Below are 16,445 nucleotides of genomic sequence, written 5' to 3' on the forward strand. Positions count from 1 at the left end.
AAGTAAAATAAATAAATAAATAGAGTCATAAATATGTACAAACATATATACATATATACAGGTGCAATTTACAGTATATGCAATTATATATGTGGTATATATATATATATATATATATATATATATATATATTGCAGTATATGCAGTTTTCTGCATATATACAGAAGCAATTTACCATTACCTCCTTCCGTGCAGTAAACTTGAGTCTCCGCCCTCGACTCTCTCAGATGAGCACTGGGCAAACCCCATCACTACAATCAATTCCTTCATGCAGATTTTTGGGCCTAAATTCTCAGAACCAAGGCTCATCTGTCATCCTAATTGTGGGACTTGGTCAGCCAGTTGTGCTTGTTGAATACCTACTATGTACAGAGCATTTTACTAAACATTTGAAGAGTACAATCTTTTTTTATGGTATTTGTTAAGCACTTACTATGTGCCAGGCACTATACTAATTGCTGGGGTAAGTATAAGCTAACCAGGTTGGATATAGTCCATATCCCACTTGGGGTTCGCAGTCATAATCCCCATTTTACAGATGAGGTAACTAAGGTCTAGAGAAGTAAATTGACTTACCCAAGGTCACACGGCAGAGAAGTGGCAGAGCTGGAATTAGAGCTCAGGTCCTTCTGACTCCCAAGCCCACGCTCTAGCCTGTAGACCACGTTGCAGTCCCTACCCTCAAGGAGCTTACAATCATAGGGGACAGAGGGATATCAAGCGATTTACAGTAAGGAGGCAGAAAAGGAACTGAAAGATGGATGTGACAAATAAAAAAAGTACATAAGCTGAATGTAGAAAAGTGCTGTGGGTGGCTTTGAGTGCATAAGTGGGAGGCTATGACCTGGGGAGAAGAAAGTTAATTACGTTTTCATTAAATGTAAAGTAAAATTTCATTTGCCTCAGGCAGATATGCCCAGGCCCAGATTGTGTTCCTTCCAGCAGGGGATTAAAATCCACCTAAACAGTCCTCTCTCCCTCGCCCCGGGGCAGAAAGGGGAATCAAGGGGAGCCCAAAGCTCATCCCCCCTCACAACATCTTCTGTGGTGTTTTGGAGCTGGTTCTGGGAAGCCCATGGGAGCAGTTATCCACAGCTATGAGCTCAGATGAGGGAAGGACTCTCTCTCTCTCTCTCTCTCACATGGCCACACTTTACACCAATGTTCCTGACTCTCACATATGACCGAGCCAGATCAGGAAATAACATCAAGAATAAGAGTCAGGGGAAGGGGAGGCTTGAGGCATATAAACAGTCAACCATTTATTCATTCAGTTATGTTTATTGAGAGACTACCATGTGCAAAGTTCTCTACTAAGCACTTGGGGGAATACAATAATAATAATAATAATAGTAATAATAATGATGGCATTTGTTAAGCGCTTACTATGTGCACAGCACTGTTCTAAGCACTGGGGAGGTTACAAGGTGATCAGGTTGTCCCACGGGGGGCTCACCGTCTTAATCCCCATTTTACAGATGAGGTAACTGAGGCCCAGAGAAGTTAAGTGACTTGCCCAAGGTCACACAGCTGACAACTGGCGGAGCCAGCGTTTGAACCCACGACCTCTGACTCCAGAGCCCGTGCTCTTTCCATTGGCCATGCTGCTTCTCTAATACAATACAATAGTCAAACAGTTGTGTTTACTGAATGCTTATTTTGTACAGAGCACTGTACTAAATGCTTGCGAAAGTATAATTCAACGGAGTTGGTAGACATGATTCCGTACCCACATGGAGCTTACAGTCTACAAGGGGAGACAGGAGAGTCAGACATTAAAATAGATTAGGTATAGGGAAAACGGTTGAGTAAAAACATCTAAATAAGTACCGAAGGGATGGTGTGAGTGCCAGAGTGTTTAAGAGTTACACGGCCAAGTTCGTAGTTGACACAGAGGGGTGGGCAGATGGGGAAATAAAGGGCTTAGTCTGGGAAGGCCTCTTGGAGGAAATGTGATTTTAGGAGGGTTTTGAAGGTGTGAAGAGTGGTGGACTGGCAGATATAAAGAAGGAGGGAGTTCCAGGCTAGAGAAAAGACGTGGGGAAATGGTCAGCAGCAAGATAGATGAGATTGAAGTACTGAGAACAGGTCGGTGTTAGAGGAGTGAAGTGTCCAGGTTAGGTGGGGGTAGGAGATCAGCAAGGCTAGGTAAGAGGGAGAGAACTGACGCAAGTGTCTTAAAGCCAGTTGCAAGGAGTTTCTGTTCGATGCGGTGGTGAATTGGCCAACCGTTGAGGTTTTTGAAGAGTGGGGAAGATATGGACTGAACAGTTTTGCAGAAAAATGATCCGGGCAGCAGAGCAAAGTAAGGACTGGAGAGAGGGGAGCCTGCAGGGAGATCAGTGAGGAGGCTGAAGCGGTAGTCCAGGCAGGAAATGGCGAGGGCTTAGATCAGCATGGTAACAGTTTGGGTGAAGAGGGAAGGGCAGATTCTAGAGATGCTGTGAAGCTAGAACTGATAGGATTTCAGGAGAGATTGAAGGTGAGGGTTGAATGAGAAAGATCAGTTGAGGAGAATGACCAAGTTACAGGCCTGTGAGATGGGAAGGATGGTGGTGGTGTCTACAGTGATTGTTCACAGTCAGTTACCGATCGATCTCCCTGCTCTCTCTTGAAGCAGCGTGGCTCAGTGGAAAGATCACGGGCTTTGGAGTCAGTGGTCATGGGTTCAAATCCCGGCTCCGCCAGTCACCAGCTGTGTGACCTTGGGCAAGCCACTTAGCTTCTCTGTGCCTCAGTTACCTCATCTGTAAAATGGGGATTAAGACTTTGAGCCCCCCGTGGGACAACCTGATCACCTTGTAGCCTCCCCAGTGCTTAGAACAGTGCTTGGCACATAGTAAGTGCTTAACAAATACCATTATTATTATTATTATTATTATTACAGTGAAAGGAAGATCAAGGGGAGGACAGGCTTTCGGTAGAAAGCTGGGCTCTGTTTTGAACCGGTTAAGTTTAAGGTGTCAGCAGAACATCCAAGTAGAGAGGTCCTGAAGGCAGAAGGGAAGGTGAGACTCCAGAGGAGAGAGGTCAGGCCTGGAGAGGTAGATTTGGGAATCATCCATGTAGAAATGGGATGCCAGGGAGCCTGGGTGGATTTAGAGGGGCTTCTCTTGCCTCTCTGCCTTCCCTTTCTTTTTCCCCAGTGCCGCCAATAAAATTGAAGCCATTAGGTGTGGTCTTCCTAAAATTCCCCTTGGAAATTTTAGCCATGGGGGCGAATGAGTTCTCCAAGGGAGTGGGTGTAGATCGAGATTAGAAGGGGACCTGAAACGAAGCTTTGAGAGAACCACACAGATAGAAGGTGGGGGGCAGAGTAGGGGCCCATGTGAGAGACTGAGAAGAAGCGGTCAGAGAGATAGGAGGACAACCAGGAAAGGACAGTGGCAGTGAAACAAAGGTTGGATAATGTTTTCAGGAGAAGGGAGTGGTCCATAGTGTCAAAGACAGCAGGAAAGGTGAGGAGTATTGGGATGGACCGAAGGATTAGGATGGAGGAGTGGCCATTGGATTTGGCAAGAAGGTCATTGATGACCTTAAAGGGGGCCATTTCCCTGGAGTGGAAGGGAGAATTGAAGCCAAATTGCAGGAGGTTAAGCAGAATGTTGGAGGAGAGGACGTAGAGGCAGCAAGCATAGACATCTGGCTCAGGAGGCTTGGAGAGGAATAATAGGTGGGAGATGGGAGTGGTAATTGGAAGGAGCCATGGGCTCAAGGGAGGGTTTTTTAGGTAGGGAATTCATGGCCAGGCTTGAAAGCTGTGGAGAAGGAGCCATTGGAAAGTGAACAGTTGAAAACAGTGGTCAGGGAGGAACGAGGGAGGGGGCAAGTGTTTTAATAAGGTGTGTAGGGATGGGGTCGGAGTCGGGATTCAAACCCATGACCTCTGACTCCAAAGCCCACGCTCTTTCCACTGAGCCACGCCGCTTCTCTAGTCACGCTGCTTCTCGTGCATTGTTGACAACTTGCATTGTCAACCCTTAACATAATGGAAATTTTATATTAAAGGCCATTTGAACCAATTTAACAAGCAAAGATGAACAAGCCCCATTTATAATGATGTCATGTGCCCCAGGGGAGATCCATAAATTGCACGGCTCTTTGCACGACGCCTGCTCAAAGGTTACATTTGTTGGGCTTTTCTACAAATCAGGGTTGCCCACCCCACGGGCTTGGGAGCCAGAGGTCATGGGTTCTAATCCCGGCTCCGCCACTTGTCAGCTGTGTGACTTTGGGCAAGTCACTTCACTGCTCTGGGCCTCAGTAACCTCATCTGGAAAATGGGGTTGAAGACTGCGAGCCCCACGTGGGACAACCAGATCACCTTGTATCGTCCCCAACGCTTAGAACAGTGCTTCGCACATAGTAAGTGCTTAACAAATGCCATCTTTATATTATATTATTACTAGTAAAGTATCTTAGAGAAGCAGTAATGCTCTTAGACCACTAGCAGGCCAATTGTTGCTTCTGGCCCTCGCTGTGCATTCACTGTTGCGGTGCACAAAGTCATTCCTCATATCTAGTGGTATGAATCATTGCTTCTCCCAAAGGGCCTGAGGATTCATTTATTCATTTAATCGTATTTGTGGAGCGCTTACTGTGTGCAGAGCACTGTGCTAAGCGCTTGGGAAGTTCAATTCGGCAATGAAGACAATCCCTACCCAACAACGTCCTCGTGTCTCTCCCCACTTCAATCCATACTTCATGCCGCTGCCCGGATTGTCTTTGTCCAGAAACGCTCTGGGCATGTTACTCCCCTCCTCAAAAATCTCCAGTGGCTACCAATCAATCTGCGCATCAGGCAGAAACTCCTCACCCTGGGCTTCAAGGCTGTCCATCGCCTCGCCCCCTCCTACCTCACCTCCCTTCTCTCCTTCTCCAGCCCAGCCCGCACCCTCCGCTCCTCTGCCGCTAATCTCCTCACCGTACCTTGTTCTCGCCTGTTCCACCATCGACCCCCGGCCCACGTCATCCCCCGGGCCTGGAATGGCCTCCCTCTGCCCCTCCGCCAAGCTAGCTCTCTTCCTCCCTTCAAGGCCCTACTGAGAGCTCACCTCCTCCAGGAGGCCTTCCCAAACTGAGCCCCTTCCTTCCTCTCCCCCTCGTCCCCCTCTCCATCCCCCATCTTACCTCCTCCCCTTCCCCACAGCATCTGTATATATGTATATATGTGTGTTTATATTTATTACTCTATTTATTTATTTTACTTGTACATATCTATTCTATTTATTTTATTTTGTTAGCATGTTTGGTTTTGTTCTCTGTCTCCCCCTTTTAGACTGTGAGCCCACTGTTGGGTAGGGACTGTCTCTATATGTTGCCAACTTGTATTTTCCAAGCGCTTAGTACAGTGCTCTGCACACAGTAAGCACTCAATAAATACGATTGATGGATTGATTGATTGATTGAAGTCTCCATCAGGAACCACGGAAGAGCCTGGATCCCAGAACTCATGCAGAGGAATAGAGCGAGTTGTCTGTGCTCATTTTGGGCAGGAGTTTGTTGTTATATCGTACTTTCCCGAGCACTTAGGACAGTGCTCAGCACACAGGAAGCGCTCAATACATGCGATCGATTGATTGCCTCTCACACCATCTTCCCTTCCAGCGTGGCTTAATGGAAAGATCCCAGACTTAGGGCAAGTCACTTCACTTCTCTGTGCCTCAGTTCTCTCATCTGTAAAATTGGGAGTAAGTCTGTGAACCCCACGTGGGACAACCTGATTACCCCAGTGCTTAGAACAGTGCTTGGCGCTAGTAAGCGCTTAACAAATTATTTTCTAGACTGTGAGCCCACTGTTTCTAGACTGTGAGCCCACTGTTGAGTAGGGACCGTCTCTATATGTTGCCAACTTGTACTTCCCAAGCACTTAGTACAGTGCTCTGCACACAGTAAGCGCTCAAGAAATACGATTGAATGAATGAATGAACAAATACCATCATTATTACTCCAGCACTTAGAACGGTGCTTGGCACATAGTAAGCGCTTAATACCATCATCATCATCATCATCATCACATATGTCCGTATCTGTAATTCATTTATTTATATTAATGTCTGTCTTCCCCTCCAGACTGTAAGCTCATTGTGGGCAGGGAATGTTTTGTTCATCATCATCATCAATCGTATTTATTGAGCGCTTACTATGTGCAGAGCACTGTACTAAGCACTTGGGAAGTACAAATTGGCAACATATACAGTCCCTACCCAACAGTGGGCTCACAGTCTAAAAGACTGTTGTTATTTTGAACTCTCCCAAGAGCTTAGCACAGTGGTCTGCACACAGTAAGTGCTCAATGAGTATATTTGACTGACTGACAGTTATGTTCCCTCAGGAGCACAGAGTACAATGAGCGAGTAAGTGAGCAGGTGCACAACACACAGCAAATAGCCCTCGCTATCCAACTACAGGCAGACCTGGGACTAGAAGATGAGGAGCAGCCTGGCCCCGTGGCCTGGGAGTCGGAGGACCTGAGTTCTAATCCTTACTCCACCGCTTGTCTGCCATGTGACCTCGGGCAAGTCGGTTCATTTCTCTGTGCCTCAGTTCCCTCATCCACAAAATCAAATTTGAATACCCATTCTCCTTCCTCTCCAGCACTCAGAACAGTGCTCTGCACATCGTAAGCGCTTAACAAATGCCATCATTATTATTTAGACTGTGAGCCACATGTGGGACCAGGTGTCTGAGCTATGTGCTTTGAACAGTGCTTTGCACATAGTAAGCGCTTAATAAATGCCATCATCATCATCTACCGTATCTACCCCAGCACTATTCCAGTGCTTAGCACTTACTAAGCACTTAACAAATCCCAAAGTCATTATTTTTATTATTATCCTGATCCCCAAAGGCATGTTCTTTCCACCGAATCAACAGCAGGGTTCAAAGAGTTTGTACATCATAGAGTTTGGACAAATCTAACAAGACCTGAGGTTTAAGGCACCATAGCTGGCGATACCTCAGCTCATTCACAGTCATATCACTCCCTAAAATAGATGAAATCGATTGTCAGGTGGGGAAACTGAGGCGTACAATAGCTATTTGACTTATCCAGGCTCATCAAGTTGCCGAGTTTACTCTAGGTAGCCTATTTTTGTGTATATCCCTAATTGACCTATACTAATGTCTGTCACCCCCTGTAGATGATGCTCATTGTGATCAGGGGATGTGTCTTCTGACTCTATTATATTGTACCCTCCCAAGCACTTAGTTACAGTACTTTGCACACAGTAAGTGCTCAATAAAGGTGATTGATTTTTTTTAATGGTATTTGTTAAGCGCTTACTGGTGCCAGGCAGTGTTCTAAGTGCCGAGGTAGGTACAAAGTAATCAGGTTGGACTCAGTTCCTGTCTCATGTAGGGCTCACAATCTTCATCCCCGTTTTACCGTTGAGGTAACCGGAGGTACCGAGAAGTTAAGTGAATTGCCCACAGGCAGACAAGTGGTGGAGCTGGGACTAGAACCCAGATCCTTTTCGTTCCCAGCCCATGCTCTATCCATTAGGCCACACTGAGGGCTTACTGTGTACAGAGCACTGTACTAAGCACGTGGGAGAGTACAGTTCCACAGAATCGGTAGATTCATTCATTGTCAGTCGTATTTATTGAGCGCTTACTGTGTGCACAGCACTGGACTAAGCGCTTGGGAAGTACAAGTTGGCAACATATAGAGACGGTCCCTACCCAACAGCGGGCTTACAGTCTAGAAGGGGGAGACAGAGAACAAAACAAAACATATTAACAAAATAAAATAAATAGAATATATATGTACAAGTAAAATAAATAGAGTAATAAATATGTGCAAACGTATATACATATATACAGGTGCTGTGGGGAGGGGAAGGAGGTAAGGCAGGAGGGGTGGGGAGGGGGAGGGGGGGAGAGGAAGGAGGGGGCTCAGTCTGGGGTAGATCAATCAATCAATCGTATTTATTGAGCGCTTACTGTGTGCAGAGCACTGTACTAAGCGCTTGTTAGATGACATGTTACCTATCCATAGAGAGTAAGTATATGGAGAGGAGATTTTCTAGCCATGGTTTATTCAAGTTCGTCGTGGAAGGTGCCAACAGCCCTGGGTGGCACTCCTACAGCTGAGACTATGTGCTTTTTTTTTTAAGTATTTGTTAAGCACCTTCCATGTGCCAGGCACTTTCCTAAGCGCTGGGGTAGATACAACCAAATCGGGTTGGACACAGTCCCTGTCCCACGTGGGACTCACAGTCTCACTCCCCATTTTACAGATGAGAGAACTGAGGCCCAGAACAGTGAAGTCACTTGCCCAAGGCCACATAGAAGATAAGTTGCGGAGCAAGGATTAGAACCCAAATCCTTCTGACTCCCGGGCCTGCACTCCATCCATCAGGCCACACTGCTTCTCGTGTAATAATAATAATAATAATGGCATTTATTAAGCACTTACTATGTGCAAAGCACTGTTCTAAGTGCTGGGGAGGTTACAAGGTGATCAGGTTGTCCCACGTGGGGCTCACAGTCTTCATCCCCATTTTACAAATGAGGTAACTGAGACCCAGAGAAGTGAAGTGACTTGCCCAAAGTCACACAGCTGACAAGTGGGGGAGCCGGGATTTGAACCCATGACCATATGTTCCCTATGAAGCGGCAGTGTTGTGGCCCTGCTGCACACCTCTGGAGTTCACCTGGTGGAAATCATTGTTTGTTGCTGCTGAGGGCCTTCCACTAGACTGCCCACCCAGTGCCACCCTGCCCAGGTTCCAGGAGTGGGCACGCTGGCTGTCATCAGCTTCCTCCGAAACAGGACGCATTGAGTGTGAATCAAAAACATTCGTCTTTTCTTAGTCTTTAGGAATCAATCAATCAATCAATCATATTTATTGAGCGCTTACTATGTGCAGAGCACTGTACTAAGCGCTTGGGAAGTACAAATTGGCAACATATAGAGACAGTCCCTACCCAACATTGGGCTCACAGTCTAAAAGGGGGAGACAGAGAAAAAAAAAACCAAACATACTAACAAAATAAAATAAGGTAAGGTCTCATTCACCCCTCACATCCAAGCCGTCACCAAAACCTGCCGGTCTCAGCTCCGCAACATTGCCAAGATCCGTCCTTTCCTCTCCGTCCATACCGCTACCCTGCTCGTTCAAGCTCTCATCCTATCCCGTCTGGACTACTGCATCAGCCTTCTCTCTGATCTCCCATCCTCGTGTCTCTCCCCACTTCAATCCATACTTCATGCTGCTGCCCGGATTATCTTTGTCCAGAAACGCTCTGGGCATATTACTCCCCTCCTCAATAATCTCCAGTGGCTACCAATCAATCTGCGCATCAGGCAGAAACTCCTCACCCTGGGCTTCAAGGCTGTCCATCCATCCCCTGGCCCCCTCCTACCTCACCTCCCTTCTCTCCTTCTCCAGCCCAGCCCGCACCCTCTGCTCCTCCACCGCTAATCTCCTCACCGTGCCTCGTTCTCGCCTGTCCCGCCATCGACCCCCGGCCCACGTCCTCCCCCGGTCCTGGGATGCCCTCCCTCTGCCCATCCGCCAAGCTAGCTCTCTTCCTCCCTTCAAGGCCCTACTGAGAGCTCACTTCCTCCAGGAGGCCTTCCCAGACTGAGCCCCTTCCTTCCTCTCCCCCTCGTACCCCTCTCCGTCCCCCCCATCTTACCTCCTCCCCTTCCCCACAGCACCTGTATATATGTATATATGTTTGTACATATTTATTACTCTATTTATTTATTTTCCTTGTACATATCTATTCTATTTATTTTATAAGGTAAGGAGGAAGCCTTACCCCACTAATTCCCTGTCCCTCAAGTCACATTAACCCACGGCTATCCTTAGCACTTACATCCTCAGGACTTACCTTTTTACTGAGTGCCTACTGTATGCCTAGCACTGTACTAAGGGTCAGAAAGTGCAATAGACCTGCCAGTCATGATCCCTGACCTCAAGGAGTTTGTAGTCTAGCAGGGGAGACAGACACTAAAATAAGTTACTAATAGGAAGAAGTGATTGAGTGTAAAGATATGTACTTAAGCGCTGGGGTTGGGGACAGTGAGTATAGGTACCTTGTCTACGAAATGGGGCAAGCGCTCAGTACAGTGCTCTGCACACAGTAAGCGCTCAATAAATACGATTGAATGAATGATTAATATAGTGAGCCCCATGTCGGAAATGGACTGTGTCCAACCCAATTACCTTGTATGTGCCACAGCGCTTAGAACAGTCCCTGGCTCAATGGAAAGACCCCGGGCTTTGGAGTCAGAGGTCATGGGTTCAAATCCCGGCCCTGCCAACTGTTAGCTTTGTGACTTTGGGCTAGTTACTTAACTTCTCTGTGGCTCAGTTACCTCATCTGTAAAATGGGGATTAAAACTGTGAGCCCCCTGTGAGACCACCTGATCACCTTGTAACCTCCCCAGCTCATAGAACAGTGCTTTGCACATAGTAAGCACTTAACAAATACCATCATTATTATTAACAAAAACTATAAAAAAAGTGCTCATTCAATCATTCAGTCGTATTTATTGAGCACTTACTGTATGCAGAGAACTGTACTAAGCGCTTGGGGAATATAAATTGGCAACATGTAGGTGCTTAGTGCCACGCCCTGCGCACAGTAGGTGCTCAGTATAGTTCTCTGCACAGAATAATAATAATAATAATGGCATTTGTTAAGCGCTTACTATGTGCAAAGCACTATTCTAAGCGCTGGGGGTGGATACAAGGTGATCAGGTTGTTCCACGCGGGGCTCACAGTCTTAATCCCCGTTTTACAGATGAGGTCACTGAGGCCCAGAGATGCTAAGTGACTTGCCCAAAGTCACGCAGCTGACAAGCAGCGGAGCCGGGATTAGAACCCATGACCTCTGACTCCCAAGCCCGGGCTCTTTCCACTGAGCCACGCTGCTTCTCTAATAGTTGTGGCTTTAGTAGGCATCCTGTACCTACAGTGAAAATACATGCAGAAGACATTCAATACAGTGCTCTGCATGCAGTAGACATAATAATGATAATAATAATGATAACAGTGTTGGTTAAGCACTTTGTGTCAAACACTGTTCTAAGCGCTGGTGCAGATACAAGCTGATCAAATTAGACACAGTCCCTGTCCCATGTGAGGCTCACAGTCTTAATCCCCATTTTGCAGATGAGGTAACTGAGGCACGGATAAGTAAAGTGACTTGCCCAAGGTCACACAGCAGTCTTCCGATAGCGCCCGTACGGTTACCTTCAATCAATACCATCGATGGATGGATGGATGGATATATTTTCATCTTCCTGCTTATATTAACTTGGAACTTCCCAGCCAGCCATGACCTTGCCCTGCGCAGATCCAGCCAATGGATCAGAGGTGAAAATGACTCTAGGATCAGCTACGATTAAGTAGGATTAATAATAATAATTACGGTGTTTGTTGAGTGCTTATAACATTCCAGGCACTGTACTAAGCGCTGGGGTGGATACAAGCAAGTCGGGTTGGACACAGTCCCTGTCCCCTGTGGGGTTAACAGTCTCAGTCCCCATTTTACAGATGAAGTAACTGAGGCCCAGAGAAGTGAAGCGACCTGCCCAAGGTCACACAGCAGACAAATGGCAGAGCCGGAATGAGAACTCATGACCTTCTGACGCTCAGGCCCGTGCTCTAGCCACTCTGCCATGCTTTATTTCTTCCCAAGGATCACAGAAAAATCAGAAAAATCACTTCCTGCAGGCACTACCCTTGTCCTGTCTTGCTCGATCGCCCTGTATTTCCTCGGATTTGGCATTTCCAAAGTTATCATTTTCATTCATTCTGCTTCCCTCTGTTGCCCAGTGACTACCATAGGCTTGGATAATGGCAGCCAAACTTTCAAGACAAAGACAAGTAACCAAATCGGTTCAGAAGCTGTTTTTTCATCCGGGGAAGGAAGTCCTTTGTCAAGGTAAAGTCATGAAAGCATCACACTCCTGAATGGCTTTAACAAAATGAGAGATGTCACTACAAAACGAATACAACTCTGAATCTGTTTCGTTCTGCTTTGTGGCTTGATGGAGGGTTAAGGTTTGTCTCTTTGTGGATCTAAAATAACAGCTTAAACTTTCGTACACCTTTGAAAATATTTGCACCAAAGCCAGGTATTGTTTTGCAGCTGTTGTTTTCTCATTTTAAGACTCAATTGACATCTCAGTGAACCACAAATTAGCATGGACAGCTGCTCCCAGTAGGGCTACTTAGAGACCAGACAATAGAAGTTGTCAGGAAAGGGGCAGACATAAAACATAAAGTCTTGAAAAAATAAAGTAGTGAATTTCTTCTCGCTGAGGCTGCTGAGATGTAAACTAGCCGGAGCTGAATACGCATTTTTGTATTCAGTGCTAGATCATTTGTTACTTTTCGTATGCCTTTTACTTTCAGATTGAATACATTTATTTAATGGCCTGCGCTCTCTAAAGGGAACAATTTATCTTTTTAGATTTGTTAAACTGCTGCACTTCTCAGGTCTTTGAACGACGGGCTGTGGTGGCTGTCTCTTGAATTTTTCATCGGCATGAAATACTAATCAAATCGTGGCAATCAAATTACCGGTCAGGAATCCGTAGGTGAGAATATAAGCAACAATCGAAGGAAATGCTAACTGGGTAGTTGGGTCTGATTTTATAGATGTGATTCATTGCTTGACAAGTGTCCTTTATGACCATAAGAAAATATTTTTAAGTATTTCAATTATATTATCTTCCCTTAATTACATTTTAATACTTTTTTTTTCCTGCCATGAGACGGTCAACCCCAGAGCAGGAAAAGCACTTTGAGTCCTGCATTAATAACCGCTACCTAAAATATTGTTTATGACTTTATTTGTATTGAAGAAAAACCAACTAGCATTTCATAAGAATGAAAGAAAACAATTTTAATTAGGTCTGTTCTCTGTGAAAGAAAGTCAACAGGTAGTTTGGAGGATTTGTTCTGAAAGTAAATTATTCAAGTCTGCTGAATTTCCATTTATTAAGTAAAAGACATATTGTCCCTCTAAGCTATAAACCTCACACCTTAATGTGGTTCATTTTTGTACGCTACAAAGGGAGTGTGTGGAAACAGGAAATATTGTTCAAACCCTGCATTTAAGGATCGTCATCGTGATCCGGCAGATTAAGATCTCGAAGACGAAAACGGACGTGACCAATTCTGAACATACATCTTCAGGTTAATTTTACCATTTCGGGGTGAGGGTGCTTTTAATTTAAGAAGACCGATGTAAGGTTATCGGTTTTGCAGTCTCGCCTCATTGACACGAGACAATCCAGCCTTCTTCCACGCGGCCGTGGCCTCTCCGTGTATCTCACCAGCCCTCCAACAGCTCTGCGGGGCGACGGGGATAGGGAAATGGTTTTCTGTGCTTCCACGTCACCCCGAGCCAGGGCCCGGGATTTTCCCCGAAGTGGACGCGAGTGGTCTTTATCTTCTGGAGACTGCTGCAAGGGAAAGTTTGTTTCCCGAGCACCGCGCAAGCACCCTAACTGCTTGATGCCCATTAGTGACAGTCGCCTCTGGGCACTTGAGGCCAGTTGGAAGGAGAAGAGATCTGGAAACTTAGAGGGAAGCAGAAACCCGCAGGAGCGGAATCCAGCGAGCTCAGATGGTGGCTTATTGGAGCTCGGGCGGCGCTGAAATTTCTCCGAGGCTGGCGATCGCGGCTGCCACTTACTGCAGTCACTCCTTGTGCTTTATTGCTCTCACAAGTGGTCTCGAATCGAGCACTTGAGAATAAACAGAACCGTGCAGCCCTGTTGTAGGACTTTAAAAATTCTTCTCCGCTCGGTTTTGTCACCGAGCTGATGAGGGGCGTCCAACACGGACCCCGCTGGCCCTGGATAAAGATGGCTCCCTCTGATGTCCTGGAGACGGTCATTATGATGCGCCGGTTAAGCCCAAACTACAGCTGAGGGATTTCACTTCCACGCAGGGGCTTGGGCGCAGAAATGCATTTATAGTGCTTTGTCTGGCACCTCATTATGTGTGGGCCTGATTCATTAAGTAATTGGTTTGCGGTTGTTTACATGAGTATTAAGGCTTTCTATTCAGCAGCCTTTGAGAGATACATTGTGCAAATGTTGCATGTGGTGAATGCGGAATGAGGGGCAGCGGGCCAGGCCCGTTGGCCCAATGCTGCGCTCGCTGAAAGGCACAGAAAGGGATTGGGCGACGCTTTGCATAGCAATGACTTTTCCCAGTCCGCGGGCCCGGATTAGGCCCGCGGGGGCTGAACTGGGCCGAGCCGAGCTGGAGATGCTCTAACGGGGTGGCCGGGGGGACCCCCAACCCCAGAGCCCGTGTATGGGGTCGCCCCGAGAGACATTATTCCCCCCTACCAAGACCCCCGGCCTGGAGGCTCTCTCTCTCTCTCTCTGCTGAAGCTCCTGTGACAAAGTCAGCTTGGCGGCCGGTCAGGGCAAAGTCTCCGGGAGCCATTCATTCAGTCAGTCATATTTATTCATCGCTTACTGTGTGCAGAGCACTGTACTAAGCGCTTGGGAAAGTACAATACAGCGATGCCGTGGTTCCTCCCTTCCTAGTCAAATAATAAATGGGATTAATACATTCATTTGTTCCATTATATTGAGCGCTGACTGGGTGCAGAGCTCTGTAGTAAGCGCTTGAGAGAGTACAGCTGAACAATAAATAGATACTGTACTTCCCAAGCGCTTAGTACAGTGCTCTGCACACAGTCAGCGCTCAATAAATATGATTGAATGAATTAATACATTCCCCTCCCACAGTGAGCTTACAGACTCAAAGAGCCCGTTTTTGGGTAGGGACCGTCTCTATATGTCGCTGATTTGTATGATATGTTGCTCTGCACACAGTAAGCGCTCAATAAATACGATTTAATGAATGAATGAATGAAAGGGGGGACAGATGTTAATAGAAATAAATCACAGATCTGTTCATAAGTGCTGTGGGGCTGGGAAGGGGGAAGGAAAAAGGGAGTCAGGGCGACGCAGAAGAGAGTGCAGAAGAGGAAAGGGGGGGCTGAGTCAGGGAAGGCTTCCTGGAGGAGATATACCTTCAATAAGGCTTTGAAGCAGGGGAGTGTGATTGTCAGATTGGAGGAGGGAGGGTGTTACAGGCCAGAGGCGGGATATGGGCCAGGAGTTGGTGGCAACAGGCGTGATAGAGGCACAGTGGGAAAGTTAGCACCAGAGGAGCAAAGTGTGCGGGCTGGGTGGTAGTAGCAGAGAAGTGAGGTAGGAGGAGGCAAGGTGATGGAGTGTCTTAAAGCCAATGGTTTAATCAGTGAATTTATTGAACGTTTACCCTGTGCAGAGCACTATACTAAGCACTTTGGAGAGTACCATGTAACCAGGGTGCCGGGGGAGGCCATGGAGGAGAGTGAGCGGGGAATGTGTCTGTTTTAATGTACTCTTCCAAGCTCTGAGTACAGTGCTCTGCCCACAGTAAGCACTCAATAAACACGGTTGACCAAATGAGGAGGGGAAGAATGTAAGATCCTTTCATAATGGTATTTGTTAAGCGATTCATTCATTCAGTTTTATTTATTGAGTGCTTACTGTGTGCTGAGCACTGTACTAAGCGCTTGGGAGAGTACGATATAATAATAAGCAGACACATTCCCTGCCCACAAAGAGCTTACAGTCCATGTGCCAGGCACCGGACTAAATGCTTGGGTAGAAACAAGCTAATCAAGTTGGACGCGGTCCAGTTACCACATAGGGCACATGGTCTTAATCATCATCAATCGTATTTATTGAGCGCTTACTGTGTGCAGAGCACTGTACTAAGCGCTTGGCAAGTACAAGTTGGCAACATATAGAGACGGTCCCTACCCAACAGTGGGCTCACAGTCTAAAAGGGGGAGACAGAGAACAAAACCAAACATACTAACAAAATAAAATAAATAGAATAGATATGTACAAGTGAAATAAATAAATAGAGTAATAATCTTAATAGTCTTAATCCCCATTTTACAGCTGAGGGAATTGAGGCACAGAGAGGTGAAGCGACTTGCCCAGTGTCACATAGCAGATGAGTGGTGGAGCAGCTGGCAAGGGACGTGCCGACCGACTCTTCTATATTGTACTCTTCCCAAGCGCTTAGTACAGCCTAGGAGTCAGAAGGTCACGGGTTCTAATCTCAGCTCTGCCATTTGTCTGCTGTTTGACCATGGGCGAGCCACTTCACTTCTCTGTGCCTCAGTTACCTCATCTGTGAAATGGGGATTAAGACTGTGAGCCCCATGTGGGACAACCTGACTACCTTGTATCTACCCCAGTGCTTAGAAATGTGCTTGGAACATAGTCAGCGCTTAACAAATGCCATTATTATTGTTATTACTATTGCTATTGTTATTACAGTGCTTTGCACACAGTAAGCACTCAATGAATGGGATTGATTGGGGAGGATCCCTCTAAACTGTGAGCTCGTTGTGGGCAGGGATTGTCTGTATTGCAGTATTGTACTTTCCC

The 16,445-nt window shown here is 46.5% G+C and overlaps 1 protein-coding gene across 5 annotated transcripts in view; it reads left to right on the plus strand.

The window, feature by feature from the left end:
* Positions 1-16,445, plus strand: part of KIZ (kizuna centrosomal protein) — a 174,640-nt gene that overhangs the window by 139,468 nt on the left and 18,727 nt on the right. For 4 of the 5 annotated variants that reach the window (XM_038743257.1, XM_038743261.1, XM_038743258.1 and 1 more), the window contains one exon: positions 11,797-11,905. In XM_038743257.1, coding sequence (XP_038599185.1) covers positions 11,797-11,905 — 109 coding nt within the window. Of the gene's footprint in view, positions 1-11,796; positions 11,906-12,436; positions 12,564-16,445 lie in introns of all 5 variants that reach the window. The other variant, XR_005449437.1, reaches the window with a different exon arrangement.

Source organism: Tachyglossus aculeatus, chromosome 1 (assembly GCF_015852505.1).
Source record: "Tachyglossus aculeatus isolate mTacAcu1 chromosome 1, mTacAcu1.pri, whole genome shotgun sequence".
Lineage (NCBI taxonomy): Eukaryota > Metazoa > Chordata > Mammalia > Monotremata > Tachyglossidae > Tachyglossus > Tachyglossus aculeatus.